This window comes from Eubalaena glacialis, chromosome 16 (assembly GCF_028564815.1).
Source record: "Eubalaena glacialis isolate mEubGla1 chromosome 16, mEubGla1.1.hap2.+ XY, whole genome shotgun sequence".
In the NCBI taxonomy this organism is placed as follows: Eukaryota; Metazoa; Chordata; class Mammalia; order Artiodactyla; family Balaenidae; genus Eubalaena; species Eubalaena glacialis.
Window position 1 is genome coordinate 11,842,705 of NC_083731.1, and position 20,719 is coordinate 11,863,423.

General features: G+C 42.2%; 1 protein-coding gene across 16 annotated transcripts in view; it reads left to right on the top strand.

The window, feature by feature from the left end:
- Window positions 1-20,719, top strand: part of DOCK9 (dedicator of cytokinesis 9) — a 285,850-nt gene that overhangs the window by 197,743 nt on the left and 67,388 nt on the right. For 15 of the 16 annotated variants that reach the window (XR_009697557.1, XM_061171127.1, XM_061171131.1 and 12 more), the window contains exons 28-34: window positions 7,894-8,040; window positions 8,244-8,327; window positions 9,046-9,157; window positions 12,292-12,470; window positions 12,712-12,825; window positions 14,812-14,932; window positions 19,378-19,511. Coding sequence is in view for 15 of the 16 variants with exons in the window: in XM_061171127.1 (XP_061027110.1) it covers window positions 7,894-8,040; window positions 8,244-8,327; window positions 9,046-9,157; window positions 12,292-12,470; window positions 12,712-12,825; window positions 14,812-14,932; window positions 19,378-19,511 (891 nt within the window). In the remaining variant the exon portion in view is untranslated. Of the gene's footprint in view, window positions 1-7,893; window positions 8,041-8,243; window positions 8,328-9,045; window positions 9,158-12,291; window positions 12,471-12,711; window positions 12,826-14,811; window positions 14,933-19,377; window positions 19,512-20,187; window positions 20,517-20,719 lie in introns of those variants that run through there. The other variant, XM_061171141.1, reaches the window with a different exon arrangement.

Below are 20,719 nucleotides of genomic sequence, written 5' to 3' on the forward strand. Positions count from 1 at the left end.
ATTCTTGTCAGTTTGATTACTGTGTGTCTCAGTGTGTTTCTCCTTGGGTTTATCCTGTCTGGGACTCTGCGCTTCCTGGACTTGGGCGGCTATTTCCTGTCCCATGTTAGGGAAGTTTTCGACTATAATCTCTTCAGATATTTTCTTGGGTCCTTTCTCTCTCTCTTCTTCTTCTGGGACCCCTATAATGCAAATGTTGTTGAGTTTAATGTTGTCCCAGAGGTCTCTTAGGCTGGCTTCATTTCTTTTCCTTCTTTCTTCTTTATTCTGTTCCATGGCAGTGAATTCCACCCTTCTGTCTTCCAGGTCACTTATGTGTTCTTCTGCCTCAGTTATTCTGCTATTGATTCCTTCTAGTGTATTTTTCATTTCAGTTATTGTATTGTTCATCTCTGTTTGTTTGTTTTTTAATTCTTCTAGGTGTTTGTCCTTTAGTTCTCCAAGTCTTTGTTAAACATTTCTTGCATCTTCTCGACCTTTGCCTCCATTCTTTTTCTGAGGTCCTGGATCATCTTCACTATCATTATTCTGAGTTCTTTTTCTGGAAGGTTGCCTATCTCCACCTCATTTAGTTGGTTTTCTGGGTTTTTATCTTGTTCCTTCATCTGGGACATAGTCCTCTGCCTTTTCATTTTGTTTATCTTTCTGTGAATGTGGTTTTCGTTCCACAGGCTGCAGGATTGTAGTTCTTCTTGCTTCTGCTGTCTGCCCTCTTGTGGATGAGGCTATCTAAGAGGTTTGTGCAAGCTTCCTAATGGGAGGGACTGGTCGAGAAGTATATTTAAAATCAACTATCAGTGTCATCTGTCTGAGAACTGTGATAAAAAATTAATAAAGGAATTTAATTGTGTGTGTTCTTTTCTCAAGATGGCAAATTAAACCATAGAACTTTAGGGTCAGTAGGGACCAGAAAGCTAACTTCTTGTCCAACTCCTCCCTTATTTCACAGAGGTGGAGACGGAAGTCTGTACCCATGAAGTGACCTGCCCAGGGTCACACAGTTGAGCAGAGCCAAGAATCATGCTAGAGGCAGGATCAGCCTATCTCAAGTGTTCTGCCATTCTCAGCCTATAACCCCATTCTCCAGTGCTGTGAGGAAATAGTCTGTACTTGGAACTTTACACAAAGCACTCAGATGCTGCCATGCACAACCTTTTCTGGAAGTTAATTATATCTTGGTCTCAAAACAACATTCAGACAGTTTTTAGAGGTAGTTTATTTTAAAATTATCCAGTTTGAAAAGAAACACAGGCATCCAAAAGGAGAAAGCTTAATCGCAACATAATTTACTATAAAAAGAGATTCAAAACACCTGCTCACCACTTCGGGAGTTTGACATTATTCACTTTTAGAGGGCCTCTCCTGTGACTTCTGCTTCCATGTCACCCAAGATAGCATCCTTCCCCTAAATCATGCCACCCCCTAAACCACACCTTGATCTAGGAACTTCTCTCAGGGTTTTTGAAGCATGCATTAACTTTGCCTCATGTCTTAGGAGTAATGAGTTTTTATGTTTGAATTATTTATTTTAATGTTTGTCTTATATTTACATCTTAAGAATTGCATGCCCTAGTCCCCGATCCCTGTGTTCTGGATTTAGGGAACAAGTTCATAGTCACCATTTCTGTACCACTCGTGATTTCCAGAATCATGATCAAATCCCCTCAGAGTTTTTCTATTTTTAGGCTGAAGATTGTCAATATAATCCAATGTGTTTATAATCCCGACCTTGACTTTTTTCCTCATTGGTGAGTCTGTCTTAAAGTGCCATGGACAGGCATACAACTGTCTTGTAGGGGCACCTGGGCCATGGATTCATGTAAGAGCCAGATGTTGCTTTCAGTGTTGCTGAAAACACCCTGCCCAAGGATATCTGCCGTGGATCAACATTTGGGGGCATAGTGTGTCTTGAACTGAGGCCTTCATTTTCCAGTCCCGGTGCCGGCAGGGTTGTTCCATCTGATGCCCATGTATGGGGAGGGATAAATCAGCACGCCGTTATACTGAAGATGGAGGCAACCATGTATATATGTCCACCTTCCCGTCTGCGGCCAAGCAAACTACACTTTGCTACACTTGCAGAGGAGAGCTGTGAATCGGAGCCTCTCTCTGAACTAGCATCTAAAGTAATCAATTTCTTTACTACCGCAGATGGACCTGCAAAGTTTGGATTGATTACATATGGCTGTGCCAGACTTGCGTGTTTTATAGGTGAGGTCCTTAGAATTTGTAATAAGTAGTCTTTGAGAAAGATACAAAACAGGCCTCATTGGGGCTTACTGAGGAGTTCCCAACCCCCAACCCCACTCTGCCTCTAAGGTCAGCATATTTTAGGTGTGTTTTTTCTGTCATTTATTTTTAGCAACTGTAATTTCAGCAGACTCATTTTGAGTTTCTTTCGCTCCCACACTGAATCAAGCAAATTGTTAGCATTCCACAGGTGCTCCTCGGGGAAGCTGGAAACCTGGCAGTGGACAGGATGAATATCTACCTTTAAGTGTCAGTTGTTTAGCTTTCAACCATTTTCTGTCTTAATTGAGCAAGGAAAGAGCTTTCATTTGAAGAGTGAACAAAGGATGGTATGGTTCATGTTCTAAGTGTACTGCCTGGACTTCCCCTAAACCATATGTGTGAACTCTATACATACGCGATGGCAGAACAGTAATAGCCATACTTCCATCCATGAGTGCGTGTTTCAAATAGTGTTTGTTCTGTGCAGAGCATTGAGGAGAAATGCAGGTAGAGTGGAGGGTGCGTCCTCAACCTTGAAGCTCACAGAGTCTTTGGAGAAGGAGAACATGCAGTCAGAGGAGAGTGCAGGAAGGTGTACGAGCTCCAACGTGGTAGGAGATTCACGTGGAGCTGGAGCTGGAACTTTACCTGGGCCTAGAAGGATTATTTGGGGAGCTTCGTGGCCAAGCAGCAGACGGTTTGGTAGAGACCATAGAAAGGCAGGGTAGTGACAAGATGAGAGTGTAAATGTTAGCAGAGTGATTGGGAAACTTCTGTACCAATGAGTCTACCTTCCTCCTGGAGTTTAAATAGTCTGTGGAACAGATTAATGCACCTGTCATTGTTTATATGTCTTTTTTTTTTTTAGCTCTCTAACTGCACTAATATAAAATGACTTTTTCTGGTGATGCTGATGAAGATCTAGCATTGGGAGGGAAGAGGTGGGCTTGAGGATGAGGACACAAACCATTATGAATGAATAAGAGAGGATATTAAGACAGAACCAATAATTTGACCCAGCAATTGTACTTCTAAAGTATTTACCAAAGAGAAATGAAAACAGATATCCACACAAAGACCTGTATGCAAATGTGCATAGCAGCTTTATTCATAGTAGCCAAAAACTGGAAACGTCCATTAACTGGTGAATGATAGACAGGTTGTGGTAACTCCATACAATGAAATACTACTTAACAATAAAAAGGAACAAAGTATTGATTTGATTTCCATCCAGTAACATGGATGGATCTCGAAAGCGTTATGTTATGTGAAGGAGGTCACTGTGGTCACATATACACGATACACCATACACTGTATGAGTTCATTTCTATGACATTCTAGAAAAAGGAAAACTACAGGGACAGAAAACAGAGCAGTGGTTTCCAGGGGCCAGCGTCGGGGAGGGGATTCAAAGGGACAAGAGGAAGTTTTTTGGGTGATAGAAATGGACTGTGCCTTGGCTGTGGTGGTGGTTACACAGCTGTATTCACTTGTCCAGATGAACCCAACTGTGTACCTTAAAAGGGTGAATTTTAGTGTATGTAAATTAAACCTCAATAAATCTGACTTAGAACATAGTAAAGTCAGATTGAATGGGGGATAAAAGGCCACCTGGATATTAAGTGTGAGCGTACAGTGGAATGGAGCTTTTGAAAGAGAGAATCGGGGCATGGTTTACCAGGGAAGGTGGAGGTGATCAGTTTCCTTGGGAGATCTTATACTTTAGGGCTATGGGTTCAGCTGCTGTGACAGAGATCTAAAGTAACATTGACAAACAAGAAAAATTATTTCTTCTCACATCAAAGTCCAGGGTAGTATGGGGGTTCCGTTCCACAAAGTTACGGAGGCCCAGACTCCTTCCATTTCCTTCCTTTGTCTACCTGGAGGGCTGCTCGTCCTCCTGATCTGAATGGGTCACCACCACGTCCACGTGGAGCCAGCACGAAGGGGAGGGCACGCCTTTTCCCTGTAAGGATATGGCACCAGCAGGGTGCAGAGAGAAGTAGACATGAGAAGACTGATTTTTGCAAATGAAAACGAGGACACAGGAGAAGGAAAGAACTTGTAGGACAAAAGAGAGAAGTGATGTAGGGATTCCAGTAAGAGGGAGTAACTTGAGACTGCTGGAAATGTCATTGGCAAATTTCTTGTCTACCCCATTACTTTTCCGTTGTTACTGTTGTTTGCTAAGCCAGGAAAATGAAGTTTATTAACTAGTAGTCTTATTTATTGTAACACTGAGCAGTGAAATGGCCTGTAGAAGAGAGGTCTCTACACCCAAGAGAGTAGAAGAACACAGTAAGGAGGAAAGCATTGAACACGTGAAGGCTTTTGGATGTCCTTGCACAGTGGGCAGCGATTTGGGCGGCAGTGGATGCGGCACCCAGATGATGTAGGACATGGTATAGCCCCTCGCTGGCATCTGTAGAGACGTGGCTGTCAGCAGCAGGGCTCACAGGGCCCTTCGCTTCAAGGCTGAGTGTGGGTCATCAGGGAGATCCCACTCAGGCCAGGGGTCAGGTGGCAGGAGCTGAGCAGCCAGCAGGAGGGCATGAAGGTGTTGGGCTGACAGCAGGGTGGGGGGCATGGGGCGCAGCAGGCGGGCTGGAGGAGGGGGATCAGGTGTGGGCAGGTGCTGGGCAGGCAGACCAAGCACCGGCAGCACTTGTTGGAGGCATAGATGGTGGTGGCCGGGCCACTGCGGACGCTGCAGCATTACCAAGGGGAGATCCGGCTGCAGGACATGGTCAGGAGGTAGGTTTCGTTTGGCTGAGGAGTCTTGTGCTGTCTTAGTGTCCTCTCCTGAGCCAGCGCTTATATACTCACTCCCCTAGATATCAGCTCTTTAGCCTAGATCATGTTCTTCCATCTCAGTTTATAATAATCTCCATAAAATCATCTCATTACCTCAGTCTTTATTACCCTTCAATGTGTGTCTTACCTCATTGCTTTGTTGCCAAATTAGGACTCTTGACAATAGCTGTTTGTCACTGCGGGGAGAGCTTCATCTCACCATTAAAAAAAATTTATTATAGAAATTTTAAACAATAAAAATAAAAAGAAAGGGAATAGTTTAATGAATCTCATTTGCCTCTCACCCACCCAGCTTCAACAGTTATCAACACTCTGCCATTCTTGCTTTAGGTATCCACCCTCATACTTCTTTTTTCCTAGAGTATTTTTAAAGCAGTTCCCCAATATTTTGTCATTTCATCTATAAAACTTTAGTGTATAATATCCAATGGATAAAGGCTTAAAAAAGAATAACCATTGCACCATATGACACTCCATAAAGTTAGAAATATTTATTTATTATCATCCAACACCCCATCTGTATTCCGTTTCCCCCAGGTGTCTTAAAAATGTCATTTTACAGTTGGTCTGAATCAGGATCTAAACATAGTCCACACGTTGCTTTGGGTTGATGTGTCTCTGAAGTTTCTTGGATCCTCACACTGTTTCCTCTCCATTTGTTTATTTCTTTAATGCAGTGTATTTGTTGAAGAAAGTAGACCATTTGTCCTGCAGAATTTCCCATATTCTAGACTTGGCCAGTTGTAACTTTGCAGTGATACATGACATGATTCTCTGTACCCTCTGTATCCTGTACACTTGTGTAGTGATATCTAGAGGCTTAATTCCATTCAGGTTTGATTTTCTTTGTGGCAGGGATACACCTTAGCTGGTGCTACTGTATCACATCAGAAGGCATAGGAGTCTGGTTGTCCCTCGGTCCACCCCATGCTTCCATTATAGAGTTCCCCATCCACTTTTCATGGTTTAAGCAGCTGTTGACTCAGCCCCATTCTGTAGGCTTTTCTTGGGAGACCTCTTTTTTAGGAATGGCCAGCTTAGGTAGCTGGCGGTCATGCCTGGTGGTTAGAGTTGGCCTTGCCTGGGTTCCTGGAAGCTGATCATCTGTTGAGGCTGACACCTCAGGATATAGAGTTACTGGTTGGCACATATGGAACAAAATCCTTTTGGAATTTCAGATTTTACTGTTCTGTTTTTGAAAGTAGGTAAATTTCCAATTCTTATGACTTGATCCTTCCCTCACTGGATTCTTGAGTTTGTGTACATTTACAAAGATTGTCTTGTTATTGGTTTGAGAACTGAGATTATTATAAAGCTGGCATTTCAAAATTTCATAGTAGGTTCTAGTATTTAATGCATAAAATAATGCATGCTTTCATAGCATAAATACCTAGGCTCCAGTTCTAGTTTTACAAAATACTATTTGTTTGATATTAGGATACTGGTTTGGCTGCTCCAAAATAGGCCAAAATAGTAGTGGCTAAAATTAGACAGAAGGTTCATTTCTCTCTTTTGGAAAATTATGAGCCAGTAGGCAGCTCAGACAGTGGGGAGCTTGTCCCCCAAGGTCATTCAGGGACTCAAGCTTCTATCCAACTATCCAGCCCAGGTGTCACCCTTGTCTGCATAGTTGAGAAGCTGGCTCACCACCACTCCACATTCCAGGCAGTGGCAAAGAGGAGGACTTGGTAGGCAAGCAGCGCCTTTTATGGGAAAGGCAAGCGTCACTTCCTCTTACAGCCCATTAGCCAGAACTAGTCACATGGCCATTATCTTGCCACAGGTTATGCTGGGAAATGCAGTCTCTAGCTGGGCAGCCATGTGCCCTGTAAAACCCAGGAGTTCTGTCACTAAAAGGGAAAAGGAAAGGAAGGATATTAAAGGTCAGTTAGTATTCTTTATTGAATCTTTCCAAGCTTCAGTTTCATCTCATCTGTAACGTGGGGATGAAAACACCCCCCTGTTGTGGCTGTTAGAATCACGTGCTGTTAGAATCACGTGCATGCACGGATAAGTGTCGTGGAGCATCCAGTTCAGCCCCCTTCACATTCCAGGCCTTCAGTAAATGGTTCCATGCACTGGGGCCAGAGAGGGGGCAGTGCGGCATCACAGAGCAGAAAGAGCATAGGCTTTAAACTCATTGTAGATCTGGCTTTGAATCTTTGTTATTGTTAGCTGTGTGACTGAAGACACATTTACCTAACCTCTCTGACCCTCTATAATATGAGGGTGTTTAAGAATTTAATGAAAAAGTACATAAAAATATCTAGTGCAGTGCCTGGTGTGTAGAAGATACATGGTAAGTGGTAGCTAATTGCCAGGTGATCTGTGTGTAATTTCTTAGGTAAGCAATCCTGATGGGGAGAAATTATTATGTAAAGTCAATTTAAAGAGGACTTCTAAGCAGTTTCAACTAGTGACATACAGTCACCATTCTGTGTGTGTTCAGTTTGAATACTTGAGGCTTAACCCTAAGCCAGTGTTTTCTAAAGAAATCTCTGAAAGATACAGGCATTAGAATCAAAGTAAAATTCAGTAAGAATGCAGGTCTGATCAGAATCTCTGGAAGTAAAGGTGCATCTCCACATTTTTATAAATACCTCCACAGTGGTCTTTATCATACTGAAGTCTAACATCTCAGACCTGATCCACAGCATTTATTTGAAGTATTAGAATACTTATACAGTACTTCGAGAGAAGAAAGAATAATTTATCTTATCTAATTTCAGATAAATAAGATGAGAGCCCTGGGTTTTTGAAATGAACTCAGGGATGAGATTTTTTTTTTTTCCCCCTCAAAGGTTGCAACTTAAAAAATAATAAATGTTTGCTCTAAATCCTTTTTAGTTATTGCGAAACCAGAGATTTCCTGCATCCTATCATCATGCAGTGGAAACTGTTGTGAATATGCTGATGCCACACATCACTCAGAAGTTTCGAGATAACCCAGAGGCATCTAAGAATGCGAATCATAGCCTGGCTGTGTTCATCAAGGTGGGGGCCTCCGGGGGAGAGGGTGTCACGAAGTGCCTAATGTGCTTTTTCTAGCAGAGTGACTCGTACATATAGATGCTCAGTGAATGTTGATGGCAGGTTTTTATGCCAAAGGATAAACTTATTCACAATAAATGCAGATTTGAAGCCAACTTTCCAAAAAAGCCTAAATACTTAACCTTTGTGGGTTGTTTCCTCCACAGAGATGTTTCACCTTCATGGATAGGGGCTTTGTCTTTAAGCAGATCAACAACTACATCAGCTGCTTTGCTCCTGGAGATCCTAAGGTAGCGTGTGTGTGTGTGTGTGTGTGTGTGTGTGTGTGTGTTACACACTGTTCTTTTTGTCTCTCTGAGTGACATCTGGATACCCACCTGTTTCTCTTGGTTCACATCAGAATTTTCTTTCAGTCCCAGAGGCACTATTCATTCTCCTGTCTTGGAGATACTAACTAGTACTAACTAATACTTGCATTAATGTGTGAGATATTAGGGACACAGTAATTCCACATGCAACATAAATACCTGTTGATTTTTCTCATAAATACCTTAAATGACTTCTCAGCTGCAAAACTAAAAGTATATGTGTTGCAAATCATAGTTTATTTAACAAGGTAACAGAAGTAACCATGTAGCCTTTCTCTGCTAGAATTATCTGTCTGTTCCCTTGCGTGTCTATTTTAAAGCTCTGCCTTACTCATTTTTTTATTGCACTGAATCTGTGTCTATAATTATAAGCTGCCTGAAATCCTTTATTGAAGTAAGAGGAGCATAAATCATAAATGCCCTAAAAGTCAGTGGAGGACATTGTTTAATGAAATGTGTTCCCAATTTTCAAACAAATCCCTGCAGACATTCTGAAATCTGTAAAATAGCCTAGAGCGTGCAGCTCTAAGACAGGGAAGAGGCTAAAGACGAGTGTGTGATTCCTAATAGGTTTTTCAGGAGGCTGTATAAAGTATCCACTGAGGTATTTAACTTATGACTAACCATTTTTTTCCTGCAGACCCTCTTTGAATACAAATTTGAATTTCTCCGTGTGGTGTGCAATCATGAACATTATATTCCATTGAATTTACCAATGCCATTTGGAAAAGGCAGAATTCAAAGATATCAAGGTAATCTATCTTTAAATATATTAATCCTAGTCTTTTCAGAAAGAGAGCCATTCATTTTTAATAAAAGAGAATTAGTTCACACATGACATTCAAATTATCTGATATTTTTCATTGATGAATTGATTTTTTTTCTTGTTAAATTTCCATTAAAAAAAAATTGATAAAATGCTATATAGGAACTTACTTTTTTTTAGCAAATTTACCAGACTACAGATCATGCCAGTGTGACTCTTTTTCATTGAAAAATTCCATTGCTTAAACAATAGTAATCCGTTTTATTTACTGTAGTTTATTTTTATTTGTTTCACTTTTCTTTTTTCTTATGAATTAGCTTTTCTTTCACCAGCTGTGGAGTCAAATGACACTCCTGTAGGTAGGTGTGGGGTGTGACGCTTGCTTTCTTGCATCTTCCTCCTTTAAAAGAAAAAGAATGCAAGTGATTGCTGAAATGCTTACGTATGCTATTCATGTAGGCATTTGCCGTATACTTGGATCAGTTTTAAAATTGATGATAAACCAGTGAATTTGTTCTCACTGTAGCTAAGACATTGCCATAGCATCCCCAGGGGGCATCTGGTTTTTTGCTCCTGGGGTCACTAGGTCCTCTAGGACGTTTCTTTAAGAAGTAAAGCAAACAAACAAAAAGCTCTGCTTCATTTCAAAAATGTATTATTCCACCATTTTCATAGTCCTTGTTTATAGCAGTAGCAGTAACCTATGTCACAAGCAACATGGCTTTTCACATGCTTTTTATGTTTGCATGCTGAGTCTTTATTAACTGTTCTGTATCCTTTTTGAGTCTGAAGAGAATTAAGCTCATAGAGATTTCTTTGTCTTCACTGAGTAAGTCAAATGAATCAAATTAGTCTCTTGGGTCTGTCAAGTAATATCTAGCACATTGTATGTGCTCAGGATTATTTATGCTAAAGGAGAGAAAAAGTGGAAGGATGCCACCAAACTATTAATGACACCTAAATCAACTGACTCTGAAATTCAGAGAGAAACTCACAAAGGAATTCATTCAGAGACATAAATACCTTGCCTTTTAAAGAGCAAGAAGGGGGACTGTGGCCTGAAGTTGACGGTCATGCATTCAGCAAATATTTGTTCAGCACCAGCTATACCTAGCCTTGGGATAGAGTTGTGGACAACAAGGATGAAATCCCCTGCTATCTTACCTGTGTGAAATATGTAGAACATGAGAGAGTGATAAGTGCTAAGGAGAGAGAAAAGCAAGGGAAGGGGATAGGAAATGGGCTGGCATTGAGATCGGGTGGCCAGGCAAAGCCTCACTGAGAAGGCAACTTTGGGGTGATAATTGAAGAAGGTGAGGGGTTGAGCTCCTGGGCTCTTCAGCATCCCCCATCCAACCCCAGCCCGCCCGCCTGTCCCACCCTGCACTGTTCCCCACATGCCAGACACACCTGCTGGTCCCAGCTCCTCACACATGGCAGGCCCTCCCCGCACTTCTCAGCCTCACACAGCACCTCCCTGGGGATCCTCATCTTCCTCCTGGCCGTCACTCAGCACCTCCCATGTGGGCCCAGCCAGGTCTCCCCCTCGCCTCTCCCAGCGCCCCACCTGGAGTGAATTGCTCCCTACTCTGCACCCCAGACCCTCCTTCACCCCACCTTCAGTTCCTAGCCCACCTGTCCTTGGAGACAGTGACTGTCTTTTCCTCTCACCTGTCAGGGTGCTGAGGATAGGTCTTTCTGCCCAGCGGTCGGGCAGTGAACGTGTGCTAATGTCCATCTTCCCCCCTGGCCCAATTGTCTATCCTGTAGAGCCAAGTGAGGAGTGAGGAGGAGACCCTTCAGGTACCCCACAGACTCGCACAAGCTCTTAGTAGACTGTCGGGGTATTTGGCGGCTAGAAGGGCTGCCCTAGGCAGGTGGCGTGGGTCAGCTACAGATAATTTCCAGAACTGCACTGATGGGAATAAAGTTTTGGGGTTTTTTTAGCATCCTCCTTCCTCTTACCCGTCTCACCTGCTCCTCCACTCTCCTCTCTGCACATGCACATATACACACACACGTGTACAATTAAACCCATAAATAGTTCTCCTTCTAAGGGGATCATGTGAATTCAAGCTGTGAACTGTCTTTTCAGTAAACTGGACTTAAAGATCATAAACAGTGGACATGAGTATTCTGGAAAGATGAACACTCTTTCCCTTCCTTCTGCTAAAGAGTTCATAGGACTTGGGTCAGACTTTGAATAGGTTTAGAAGCAACTAACATGGGATTAAAGTCAGAGGAGAGGCCTATAGATTTTCCTCTAACAATGGATTCAGTATAAGAATTTAAATCCGAGCCACAGCTTTCTGGATAAGTGTATTTCAGCTTTAGAGTGTGATGTTTAGCTGCTTTTATTTATCCTCCCTCAGTAGGTTTCCCGTTTGCTTATTATCTCTTTTCCAGAAGAGCTTTCAGTCTTGTCACTTAGCTTGCTGATGACTTACTAGTTTGATTTGGTGCTTTGTCCATTTTAGTTCTAATTTATATTAGTTTTCTATTGGCTTTTTGAGGTAAAGAAGTTTTAAGAGTATATTTTAGAAAATTCTAAGTCAAATAAGATCTTCAGTGATAGCAAAATAATAGGTAATATGGTAACTCGTTCATTTTAAACACATTGGGTTTTAATGGGCATCTATGGGCATTAATGACCAGGAAATAGATAAATGAACTCATGTAGTGAAGAACATTTTAATAGACCACCTATATTTATTCTTTAATTACGTGTCTGTTATGCACAAATTACTCCCCTATAATGTTGTCAGTTACTACAATTTTATTTTTAAATTTCATATCAATAACAAAATTACATTTGTAATATAACATGCTGTTCTGTATTCTAAAAATTGGTACTAAAACTGTTCACTAACTTAATAATTATGTAGGATGTAATACCTTTTAAAATCAAAATCCAGTGCATTTATTTGTATTTAAATTTTGTTTTCACTTTGGAGTGCAGAGCAGTATTTTAGGTTATCAGCCCTTTCCCCTTGGAAGCCAGATGTGACCACCTGATGACACACACAGGGGAGGCTGAAAGCAAAGGATGAGCTTGGTTTTTATTTTATTCAAAGAGTGTTACATCCTTTCTAACTAAAGCGGTTTCTATCCTCATTTCAGATCTCCAGCTTGACTACGCATTAACGGATGAGTTCTGCAGAAACCACTTCTTGGTGGGACTGTTACTGAGGGAGGTGGGGACCGCCCTCCAGGAGTTCAGGGAGGTCCGGCTGATTGCCATCGGTGTGCTTAAGAACCTGCTGATAAAGCATTCTTTTGATGACAGATATGCTTCCAGGGTGAGTGTTCCCTAATGGAAGGAAATACGATTGATAAATGTCCTTCATTTTGAGTAATATAAAGAAATAAGCAATTAGAAAATTAGTGGTAACAGCACTAAGACTTTCTCTGTTTATACAATAAAATCTAACAGCAGTCTTTATAGGAAGAATCCAAATACAGGAGATGGCCAAGTGCTAGCTCAGTCCATCATTAAATTCTGAGTCCGGGATAAACTTAAACTTTGCGCTTTTGTTTCAGAGCCATCAAGCAAGGATAGCCACTCTCTACCTGCCTCTGTTCGGTCTGCTGATTGAGAATGTCCAGCGGATCAACGTGAGAGATGTGTCTCCCTTCCCCGTGAACCCTGGCAGTGTACGTAAGCACATTCACATAGACACAGCCTGTATTTGCTTCCTGTGGCTGCCCTAACAAAATACCACAAACTGGGTGGCCAAAAACAACAGAAATTTATTCTCTCACAGTCAGAAAGCCAGAAGTCCAAAATCAAGATGTCAGCTGGGTTGGTTCCTTCTCGAGGCTCTGGGTGAAGAGTTGGTTCTACGCCTTTCTCCTAGCTTCTGGTGGTTGCCCGAAATCCTTGCTTTTTTTAGCTTATAGCTGTATCACTCCAGTCTCTGCCTCTGTCTTCACATGGTGTTCTCCCTGGTGTGTGTCTGTGTCTCTGGTGTCCTGTCCTGTCCTTATAAGGACACCAGTGCTTGGATTTAGGGCCCACCCTAATCCAGGATGACATCATCTTATCTTACATCTTAATTACATCTGCAAAGACCCTCTTTCCAAATAAGGTCACATTCTGAGGTTCAGGGTGGATATGCAATTGGAGGGACACTATTCAACTATACACGTCTCCTCTTTTTTTGCCCCTAAAACCGTAATAATCTACAGTAGTCTTGGTAAGTTGCATTTCTGGCTAAGATGGGGTCAATCAGTAAACCTTCAACTCTTGTTAAAAATCATTATAAAAAGCCATGCTTTCCTGATGGCTCGTTTTCTTGTAAGATTTCAGGATCTTCTTTGTGTATCCAACAAAAAGTTATAGAGGAAGGAGTTTTGTTTTTTTTTTTTAAAAAAAAGCATAGTTCTAACCTCCGTGCTGTAAGAGCTCAGTGCTAGCCCCGGTTCTGATGTAACATACTACACAGTCTTGGAAAAGCCACCTCTTTGGGCTGAAGTTTCTCTGTGTCTGTAAAATTAGAAAGATAATCAGACTAGATGTCGGGGGGCCAGGGTGAATGACCCCACCTCCCCAAACTGACCACCTTAATTTACTTTAGCTTTATGCAGTCATTTAAAGATATACTGGAAATTAAGTTGACTGAAGGGTGATGCCAGAAATGATCTCAAAGTGTTTTAGTTGGAGACAATCTGCCATTAATTTGGACAGGTGTTAGCAGTTCAGCAGTGCCCTTTTCCTGTTTATTCTGGACCCGTGAACCAGCTCCATTGTTCATCTTGCCACTTTGTCATTACGGCATACACCGGGGGAGCTCCCTTGTGTGTATTTTTGTCCCTTTTCCCCCAGCAGTGGTGCTTTGTCCTGTTTTTTATACATCTCCTACGTGATGGTGCATTGAGATGAACCGTATTTCTAGAATAGTTTTTGTAGTTCCAGAGAGCGTGAATGTTCACTGTCCTTACATGGAATGCACCACACTAATCTCACCCTCTACAACATTGTATTTCACATGTGTATTCTCTAAATTTGTCTGCTTTTCTAATCGGAATAAGTAATTCAGGGTGTAATGCTACCTATCTGTACTGCTTCAACCCTGAGAAAAATGAACACCAGCTTTTGCTTTGGCTTTCATGAAAGTAAAATCCCTTTTATGACATCACTTCATAATGACCATAATTTCTCCACTGATTGAGAATTCACACGAAGCGCCCACCTTGCAGAGATTTTCACTGCTGCTATTGTGAGGTCACTGTTGCTCATTTGGGAAGATTTCTGATGTGAGAGAAAAAAACCAACGTTCCAGTTAGAAAGAGCGCGTGAGGCTTCTTCTGAAGGAAGAAACATACGGAAATAATCTACAGAAATGTTGGGCATCAGAGCTCTGGAAAGGGAAGGGTGCTAGACCTCCTGGGGAAATACAGGACTTCATGGGCCAAGGTTTCCCTGCCCGCCCCAGACCTGAAGTGCCGCGTGCTCCCTCCTCCTGCTCCTTCTCTGACCCCCACCCCCCACCCCCACCCCCCGCTGTCCTCCCACTCAGGCACGTTTAACATGCCAGGCTGTCTGTCCTGTTCTTATACTTGCCCTCACACTTCTAAGAACTGTTGGTGAATCCTTTAAAGTCATCTTCAATTGTTTCTTGTCTCTCTCCTCCTTGACAGACTGTGAAGGAGGAATCCCTTACTTTGCCAGCCGTGAACCCGATAGTGACACCGCAGAAGTCTGGGAGCACGCTGGATGCCAGTCTGCACAAGGACCTCTTTGGTGCCATCTCTGGCATTGGTAATGCTCGGGCTCTGACCTGCTTCTCTGCAGTCTAATTCGGAAAGCATCTTTAATCCAATCATTTGTTAGCTTTCAAATCAGAACTTTGAAGTCTTGAGTTTCTACTTCAAATATTCTTTTCCTGATTTTGCTTCTCAGCTCTGAAACCCCTTAACTCTACACTGAAATAAAGATCTCAAATTTCAGGAATAACACATGTAGTACACTTAACCACACATTTGTCCTGTTTGCTTTTTGTTTAATGTGTGTTAATTTTTCATTTTAAATCTTCAAACTGGATTGTTTATGCTTTTAGGAAAAGAATATCTTTGCAAGTGTGTGTGTGGTGGGTAGGATTTATTTGTAGTGTTAATGATTTAGATGAGATATGACAGAGTAATTGCTGATGGAGATACTGGTTTATGGCTAGAGTGCAGTCCTGAAATCAGTTTTCTAAAATCTTCTTTCCTACAATATTTTTTCTATCTGAAATAATGTTAGAGCAGCCCCCATGGGGAGGAAAACAGATGGCATAAATCAAGATTCAAATTGAGTAGTTTTTCCATAAGAAAATGCCTGAGAAATGTATTTATTAATATTGTGATTGATTGAGCACATGTGCCAGCTCCTTCATAAAGATAATGGTACAAAAAAATATATATATCTTCACAGACACTCACAGGCTTATGCTGTCTTTATTTCTTCCTCTCTTTTACACCACAGTTTGAATAAATGAAGCATCCTGCTGTGGCTAATGCTTAGACCACCCAATAATGGAACTAACTCATAGGGCAGAATAAAGGGCAGTCCTTTTACCTAATTAATCTGCAGGACTGTGGTTCATTCTGAGTTTATGTCCTTAGCTTTTGTGTTGTTCTAGTTGCTAACGTGGTATTTCATGTAGGTGATGAAACTGGCAGACTGTAAAATTGGAAACCGCATACCAATGCTCAGATTTATCCCATAATGCCCATACCAGTCTTTAATCTTACTTCTGTTTCTGTGTATTTTTCATAGTAATACTTACCTCATTTGGTGTTGTAAAGATGAAATGAGTTAATTCATACAAAATGCAGAGCCTGGCACGTGGTGTTTCCATTGCCTTTCTCATGGGGCCCTCGCTCTATCTCCTTTGCCTCACTCTATCCACAAGCCCAGCCGCTCTCCGGGAGTGGGGAAGGGGTCCTTTCAGGGGCTTTGTCTGCAGCGGTTCACAGCACTGTTTTTAAAGTCAGACAGATGTGGCTTTGGATCCAGACTCCACCATTTATAATTGCCATGGGCAGGGTGTCTCTCCTCTTTACCCTGTGTCCATATCTCAGAAATAGAGTCGTGGTGAGGGATGAAGAGCTAGTTGAATGTGTGCAGTGCTTGGCAAGGTAAACTGTGTTATTATTTGACCGCCATTATAACAAGCACAGTTCTTCAGTGTTATTCATGCTTTGTGATAGACTCTTAGTAGCCTAAATCTTAACTCTCTGTCCTCTCTGACCAGTATTCTGTAGGATTCAAGACTTTGTGGAAATGATGAAACTAGAGTGAGGTGATGTTTTGACTCTGACTTGATTCTCCAATTCCACATTCACCTTGTTAGGGTTTGGGATGCCTTGAGAACATAGAGATGAGCTGAAGGGGGGGTCTTTAGCACAACTTCAGTGACATAAATGGCCTTCGATTGCTCTGTGTTCATGGTGAAGTTACAAAAAGTACTCAAGGCTAATTTTGTCCCGTTTCATTCTTTCTTGAATTTCAAGATCTGGATCCACTTTTCATGGGAATTCACCACAATAGACTTAATTTATACTCAGGCTTTTATCTATGTTGCCTCCATCTTTAAACACTTTAATCCTTGTTTCCTTTTAGGAATGCCTTCCAGGAAAGCCCCCACCTTTGAACTGGGTTTACTAGTTGTTTTCTGGCAGCTTCAGCAATTCTTCTTTTATTCCTCAAGGAATTTCCAGTTAGTTTTAGTCCCAGTGCTTATCCTTCAAGAGCTGACTTTCTCCTTACGTCTCTTAAGGAAATTCTGTTTCCACACTTACTGAGAATGTACCCTCAGCAGTTTTTTTAATGTCTTTGGAACATGGTGCATGAAAATTTCTGAAACTGATTCATTGCCTGGATAAAAACTACTCTAAGATTACATTCATTTTAGGGGCTTCCCTCGTGGCACAGTGGTTGGGAGTCCGCCTGCCAGTGCAGGGGACACGGGTTCAAGCCCTGGTCCGGGAAGATCCCACATGCCGCGGAGCAACTAAGCCCGTGCGCCACAACTACTGAGCCTGCGCTCTAGAGCCCGTGAGCCACAACTGCTGAGCCCGTGTGCTGCAACTACTAAGGCCCGCGCGCCTGGAGCCCATGCTCCACGGCAGGAGAGGCCACCGCAGTGAGAGGCCTGTGCACCGCGGCAAGGAGTGGCCCCCGCTCGCCACAGCTGGAGGGGGCCCGCGCACAGCAGCGAAGACCCAACACAGCCAAAAATAAATAAATTAATTTAAAAAAAAAGATTACATTCTCAAGGCATGCATTCTTAGGCTCAGGGTTCCTTTACCTACCTACTCACTGTATTGCATTTTGCTGTCTGTACAAAGGGGAGAGAGTTGAACTAAATTTCTTTTAAAAGTTATGCACTGGGCCAGGATATTAAATACACACACACACACACACCAGGAACATAGTTCTACTAAGCATGTTGATTTTGATTTATTGCATTTACATCTGTTTGCCTTAGATTAGGACTCTTGTTCTGGAACTGAGCCTAAAACTTTGAGAATTTAATGTCTAATTTTACTTTACTGAGAGCCTTTTTCTCCTGAGTTCTGTGTTCTACACTAAGTATGAAGTCTGGTTATATTAGGAAGACGATGGTTATAATTTGGTCACAGTGCATGTTTCTTTTCTCTCTGAGTATAGAAAAAGGCCCCTGGCTTTTTCATAGTGTTTTTACCTGCACCCTGTGGTAGTCAATCACACAGTTCCTATTCTGGGTAGGCGCAGCCCCTGGCCAATGGTTTACGTGTTCCTGCCTGCACTTACATTTTCAGATTCCCTTGCCCTTCTTTTCTTGATATACTTAATACACTGAATTGGTTTCAGAGATGGTGGTGGATAAACCTGAGTGTTAGGGACGGCGAGGGGATTAGCTTAGAGGTGTATCAGTCCATGGCAGCTAATTTGCAGGCTGAAACCCAAAAAGGGCCTGCCTGTTCTGAGGTGCCAAGTAAAGGCATCTCAGGGGAAGGCAGCTTGGGGATGGGAGGCTGTGCTTAAAGCTTGCTGCAGCGTGGAGCCGAAAGTCTTCTGCAGTGTGCACTGCCAGCCCAGCCTCGCAGCCGGAGGCATGCCTTTTGGTTCAAACCAGAATGTGCGAGTCTAAGAGTCATTTTTAATTATGTGATTTATTTAAATCTTATCTAAGCAGGAAGTCAATCTATTACTTTAAAAAATTCCACAGTATTGAGGTAGGGGCTGACTTCTCCCTTAAAATGCTGTTTTATTCAACAGATGTCACAAATTTTATTTCCAAGTTAGATTTCCTTTCTGCTTGTAACTGTTTATTGCAGAGATTCCCAAACATTCTCAATTCACAGCACCCTTATTATCAAAGTAATTTTTCATGGAGTCCCCAGGCCAAAAGAAACACCTAATGGTTCGTTTATTAGGTACTTAGGGCCAAATAATAAGTACTTATAACCTAACAACTTAGTAGGCATTTGAAAACTATATACATACATAAATTTAAAGAAAAAAATTTTTATTTTTAATAACCACGATTCTTACTAATGGGTTGTGTGTGCCTGTTGGGCGCTACACGGCTTCTCAAATTTGCAATCAGATCACTCACCAACATTCTCATTTCCTGTTCCACACTGATTTTCACCCAGTACTTGCTTTTTATCACAGCGACTACCAAATACCCTGCTTCACAGAGATATGACATCATGGAAAGGAATGTAGCACAGTCGGAGGTTGAAACTACAGTTTCCAGCAGATGTCAAGTATCACTGTGTTTTCCTTGAAATTTTAAAATGTCCCATGACACCCCTCAGAGTTTTCTGGGGTTCCTCAGCCCGCCGTTTGAGTACTGTGGGTTTACTGCATGGTTTAGTTTTTTTTATTTGATAGTTGTAGGTGGATTGATCTTTTTAATTTTTTGAAGTCTTTATTCTACCCCAGTCTGAACCAGCATGTTCTCCTTTAGTTCTCCTTTAGTCTGAGCAATCCAAGGTGGTTTCTCATAAGTGAATTGATAGTTATGTCTGAACGTTTCAGATTAACGGTTATTTGTATCTCAATCTAAATGGCCTGGTTCTTTAAAGGAGAGGTAATTGAATGAAACTCTTGAGCCAGCTTTCTCACAGGAAAAATAAGTGCCATAAAAGCAGTTTCCCTTAAAGTTCAGTACTTATTTTTATTTTGTTCTGTCTCACCAAATCTTTGGTCTTGGCTTGACTTCTGTTTAGCTTCTCCATATACAAACTCAACTCCAAACATCAGTAGTGTGAGAAATGCTGATTCAAGAGGATCCCTCATAAGCACAGATTCCGGGAACAGCCTTCCAGAAAGGAATAGTGAGAAGAGCAATTCCCTGGATAAGGTAATTTCTTTTAATGTAACTTAAGTGTTTCTTATAACTAATGGATTTAGCCCAAAGTAAACATGCTTCACGCTCTAGTGTTCAGTAAGTATGACCTTTTTTTTTTTTCCTTAAACAACTCAGTTAACCTGGGGTAGGTGATCTCAAAGTATGATCTAAGGATGGGGCCCATTCCCTGAATGGCACTGTTTCATCAGGGCACTGTTTCATTACAGTGGAGCACTTTGAGCCAGTGGTTCTGGCAGTTTGAACAGGTTGGGAAATCAAAATGCCACTTGCTTAGAATCCCCACGGTCTGTGTGCCAGAGAACACCGATTATAACACAGTTACCCATGCAAATGGGCGCTGGATCCAAAGCTGGCTCCAGAAAAGATGAATCAGTCGTATAGATGATGCAGGGATAAGGCTTTATTTGAAATCACTCTATTCATACTGTGTCCCCAACACAACACATCCTCCTCAGATTTAACTATTTTTTTCTTGAAATACCTAAGTTTGGAATTTTGTGCAGATGGATAAAGCTTGGATTTAAACCTGGAACCATGATAGATTAGTCTCACCTCGGCCACGTTTTCCTAAGTTATTTCAAGTTATAGGCAAGTTATGTATAGGTTAAGTTAAGTTATAGGTTTATGTACCAGTAAACAAGTGATTCTCTTAGGGATGTATTCCTAGTTCTCAGAAACGTGGAAGCCGCCCTTCCTTGGGGTCAGGTTCGTAACCTTACCGCGGCTGTGTGGCCGACCTCGCCGTGATGATCCTCAGCTGGGGTTCTGTAGCCGTCCGAGCATCTCCGCGCAGGTGTCATGACCTGTCGAACTTCTCCCTTGACCCTGACATGCCTTCGTGCGTAGAGGGAGAAGCTGCTCAGAAGGCACTCGGCTTGTGTCATACGCGGAGCTGGAGAGGAGGAGAGCGGCCAGTCATCCAGGAGACACCGGGTCACCATGGACTTCTCGCTGCTAACGCTGCTGCCTCTGCCGGAGGAGGCCCCACAGGCGGCGCCCCTGCTCCCGCTGCAGGGAGGCCTGGGCTCTCCCAGCGGAGCTGATGAAGTGGGTGGGCGGGAGGTGCACCTGCACCACGGCTTTGCCACTAATTGCAATGTGTCTCTTCCTATAATAAAAATACTCGTGTTATGTTATTAGTTAAACCTGATTAGTATATATCTTTTCCATTGCCCACCAGTGCCTTGAATGAAAGAGAT